The sequence below is a fragment of the Juglans regia genome, chromosome 4 (assembly GCF_001411555.2).
Source record: "Juglans regia cultivar Chandler chromosome 4, Walnut 2.0, whole genome shotgun sequence".
In the NCBI taxonomy this organism is placed as follows: domain Eukaryota; kingdom Viridiplantae; phylum Streptophyta; class Magnoliopsida; order Fagales; family Juglandaceae; genus Juglans; species Juglans regia.
In genome coordinates this window covers 17,989,841-17,994,495 of record NC_049904.1, presented here as the reverse complement: position 1 = coordinate 17,994,495, position 4,655 = coordinate 17,989,841, and the positions used below count along the sequence as shown (strand labels likewise).

The window sequence follows — 4,655 nt, the reverse complement described above, 5'->3', positions numbered from 1 at the left end:
AGGATGACCATTTTCTGATCGTCAGGTCAACACATACTCCTCGTCAAACTACAATGGAGAGGGTTACGTTTTTTAACTTATATTCAATATTGTGGATTATAGAAAATTGAAAATCCTAATATTAATGTTTCATGTTAAAATATTTTACATTAACTACCTCAAGAAAGCACATCAACACAAATATGTCAAATTGGATCAATACTGTGCACTCGCCAGTATTTTGGCTATACCATTGGTTATGGGTATCAAAATTGCACATATGACCCCAATTTGAAAAAAAAAAAAAATCTTGGCGTGCATGTCGTGGTCACCAACTGTGCCTGGTGATCCTCATTTCGATCAAAAAATCAATCATTTCCCCCTACAAATCATCCATTTAAGTTATTAATTCCTTTTATGGTAATATTTCGCTTCACTTTTAGGAATGAATTTTATTCCGATTTGGGCTAGATATTTGGATTTCCTCAACTGATTGAGGGCGGCTTGTGGGTTCAAAAGTGAGTTTCAAAAGGAGTGTTTGACTTTTATGAATAAATCTTACTCTCAAAGTTTTTTTTCTCTGTTTTTCATCTTTTCTGTCTTAATATCTAATTTTTGTTGATTTTCTCACCTTCAGAATTATAATTATTATTATGTCCGGCATCAATTTGATTGCAAAGGATTATTGCATTTAAATTTGTATTATTATGACTTTTAAGTTAAAAAGGTTAACCCCGAGTGACACCAACCCATGACGAAGCTTCCAATTCACCTGGCCTCTCAGGAACGTCGAGTTGGAGCCAAAACGGAGAGACAAATGCCAAAGAGAATGGACACGTGTTAAAATTAAGAGACAGATCGAAGTATGAACAGAAACAGTACTAAAAACGCACACTGCTCTGCTCTTGTAATGGCAAACGCGTGTTATAACTAAGCTGCATGGAGCACAAGGCATTTGGTGGGGAAGCAGTCAAAATTAGCCGTTTCTTGCATCCTAAATCATAAGTACTCTCTCCATCTGTACTTTCCATGCTCTTACCCAACGCCATTTGTAGACGTTTCTGCATGTTTTTCACTCTGATCTGCCTCCGTATCCTCCTCTCATGACCCTTATCCTTCGATCTCTCGCCCTTATCCTCCTCCATCTATTTGAATCATTCCCTGATCTACTAGCTAGCATGCACCTCATGATGCATAAAAACTTTCTATGCAGCATTGATCTCGTGAGGATGATCATGACCCACTACTCATAATCATTCCTTTGATCATCACATTTTTGGGTCCAAATCAGACGGTTGGATTTTCAGAAAGCAAGAAAATCAAAGGGGCTGGCCTACTAGGTAATAGGCTGTCATGATGTATATGTATGAGGAGGATGATTCGAGTCCTTCTGATTCTATAATGATTGGATCATTCTCTTTCAATCCGTACTTGAACCAATCAAAATCAACCTAGCTCCTATGAGCCGAAAGGTTTCATAGAGCCCATAGCCTCCATACACCCAATCCAAACCCTCCTTCATTAATATTGCTTTTAAGTGTAAACATATTAAATCATTACTCTCATATAAGAGTCAATAGGCATCACTCACCAGAAGTGTTTGTCCCTTTAATTTGTCTCGAAGTTCTTTTTCTTTTTTATTAAATGGAAGCCTCAACACCATTCCCACCAGCAAAATCTCCCAAAACCCTCTTCCCAACACCATAACCAAACACTCTCCCAAACACCTCCCCAGAAACATCAGAAACAAGATTCATAATCATTAGCCATGGAGAACTCGATCCAAGTGCATGATCAAGACCACAAATCAAAGACAAGCAAGCGATATTTGCCCCTTTTGGTGGTGAATTACCTCCTCCTTTTTGTGGGTTCGGTTTCTTCTTCCCTGCTCTCCAAGTTCTATTTCAACCACAAGGGCTCAAGCAGATGGCTCTCCACATGGGTTCAATCCGCTGGGTTTCCTCTCCTTCTCTTTACCATTTATCTCCCTTATCTCCTCAAATGCACTGAGAGACGACCCTTCACTTGCTTCACTCCAAAGATCTTGATCTTGTCAATCTTCATAGGCCTCATGTTAGGCCTAAACAATCTCCTCTTCTCCTGGGGAAATTCTTATCTACCCGTCTCTACCTCATCTCTCATATTATCCTCCCAGTTGGTTTTCAATCTCATATTTTCCTTTATCATTGTCAAGCAAAAGATCACATTCTCGAATCTCAACTCTGTGCTTCTCTTAACCCTGAGCTCTGTGCTCTTAGCCTTGGATTCCAGACACGACAGATCAAACGGCTTAACCCATGCCAAATATTTCATAGGCTTCTTTTGCACAATAGGTGCCGGTTTGCTGTTTGCTCTCTATCTTCCCGTCATGGAGATGATCTACAAGAAAGTTTACTGCTACCAGATGGTGATGGAAATGCAGCTCGTGATGGAGGTCGCTGCCACGGCATTGGCGAGCACTGGGATGGCGTTGGACGGCGGATTCTCCGAAATGAAGACAGAAAGCCAAAGGGTATTCGACAAAGGGCCAACCGCGTACTGGGTGACGGTGTTTTTCAACGTACTGACATGGCAGCTGTGCTTTCTGGGCACAGCAGGGATGGTTTTCTTGACATCTTCATTAACCGGAGGAATCTGCATGACAGCCTTGCTGGCCACGAACGTGCTGGGAGGAGTTTTGGTGTATGGAGATGAGTTTGGAGGCGTAAAGGCGGTGTCGACAGTGCTGTGTTGTTGGGGGTTTTGTTCATATGTGTATGGTTTGTACGTGAAGACGAAGGAGGAGAAAAGAGAGGAGGAGAAAACCAATCAAAGGATGGAGATGGTTCATAGGGTTAATGATAGCGTTTGATTCTAAATAAGACATGATCGGAGATGATGATGATGATGATGATGGTGATGATGAAGAGGAGGGCCTAAGGACTCAAGCTAGAAATTAAGATAGGGCTCAGGCCACTTTCCGAGTTTTATCTCCTAGCTAGCTTAGCTTGTAATATCAAATTTAATAAAGGATTTGAAAGCATGATAAACTATGTTATCATTATTATAGTTATCAGTATCAATATCATCATCATCCAATTAACAGTGTGAAAACAAGATTATATAAGCATCCGCTAGCTAAGAGCTGTATGCTAGATCGATCCAGTAATTTGAAGTTGACTTTATCACTAGTCTTTCAAATCCAGTCTCGTAATCCATAATGGAAGTTTATTTTAAGGTGCGGTTGAATAGGAAGATAAGATGATATGATATGATATGATATGATATGAGATGAGATTAGATTAGATCAGAGAGTTTTAAATAAAAATTAACAGTTGAATAAAATATTATTAGAATATTATTTTTTAATATTATTATTGTTTTGAGATTTAAAAAAATTGAATTGTTTATCATATTTTATATGAAAATTTAAAAAAATTGTAATAGTAAGATAAGATAAGATGAAACACTCTCACTATATAAATGTCAATTGGTAATCATATATATGTTGATTACATAACATATAACAGATGATGATCTAGTGTACTACTTAATTTAATTTGCATGATATATGCCTGAAAAACATTTAGTTTATTATGTACGTATAGAAGTGCTTATGTGCATCATGTAGATTGATCTTGATTAAAATTTTAAATCCATACAGTAATAAATTCTTAATTATTTACTAAACTTAGTAATAAGCTTTTACTAAACTTAATTATTTACTAAACTTAGTAATAAGGAAAATAATGCAGAGGCATTTAATAAGCTTTTAATTAAGTACTCCAGACAATATATATATATATATATATTTATATAAATGTGTTATATATCTCAAATATTAATTTTCAGCTTCATCATTAAGTGATGGTGGATATAACATATATATTTATCTGTATTGCCATCCATAATTAATGGTGGATTAATAGTACTCACGGTCCCATCAAACTACCACATAATTGGATGCCTAATCAAACCCCAACTTCTATACAGACACACACACACACACACACATATATATATATATATATAAATCACCATGATCCCTTAATTATGTATATCTAATTTCTAGAGAAAATTATCAACAGTTGATCAAAGGATAATTAAGATGAGAAATGTTTTAACTACAAAGAAATTTTATAAAAGTAAATCTACAAACTGATGTGAATTGATGTGATACGTTAGATTGTAAAGTTATTTTTATTGTAAAATAAATCTAACGTACCACATCGAATCATATCAATTTATGAGTTTATAACTTTTATCGAATCTCTTGGATTTATAACTTTTATTGAATCTCTTTTCGACTATAATACTTCTCATGAATTAAGGTTGTCAAAGTGTAGGTGGCGATGAATTAATTATTGTCTTTCTTTTATAAGAAAAATAATTTGTGTATATACGTACTTTTCTGTACTCTTAATTAATATGTAATTAATTAAATTTACGCCATAATTAACGTCTGAATTAATTGGTACATAATTAATGAGGAAGATAGCTTAATTAATACATGCATTAATGGAAAAAATAATTAGCTCTTCTCAAAATAATAATAAATATACTTCAAATTAAAACAATTTAAGAAATATTTTAGCATAAATAGTAAATATTAATATATAGTGTTAGTTAATTAATGATCATCAAAGAAAATGTTAATTAAAGCTAGCACACACATACATAATTATGCCATATTTTCT

The 4,655-nt window shown here is 35.0% G+C and overlaps 1 protein-coding gene across 1 annotated transcript; it reads left to right on the top strand.

Annotated features, from left to right (window-relative positions):
• The first annotated feature begins 1,583 nt into the window (after nt 1–1,583).
• LOC108986418 (probable purine permease 4) lies at nt 1,584–3,067 on the top strand. The gene has a single exon (XM_018959031.2). The coding sequence runs from the start codon at nt 1,748–1,750 to the stop codon at nt 2,828–2,830; it is 1,083 nt and encodes a 360-aa protein (XP_018814576.1). The 5' UTR covers nt 1,584–1,747; the 3' UTR covers nt 2,831–3,067.
• The last annotated feature ends 1,588 nt before the right edge of the window (nt 3,068–4,655 follow it).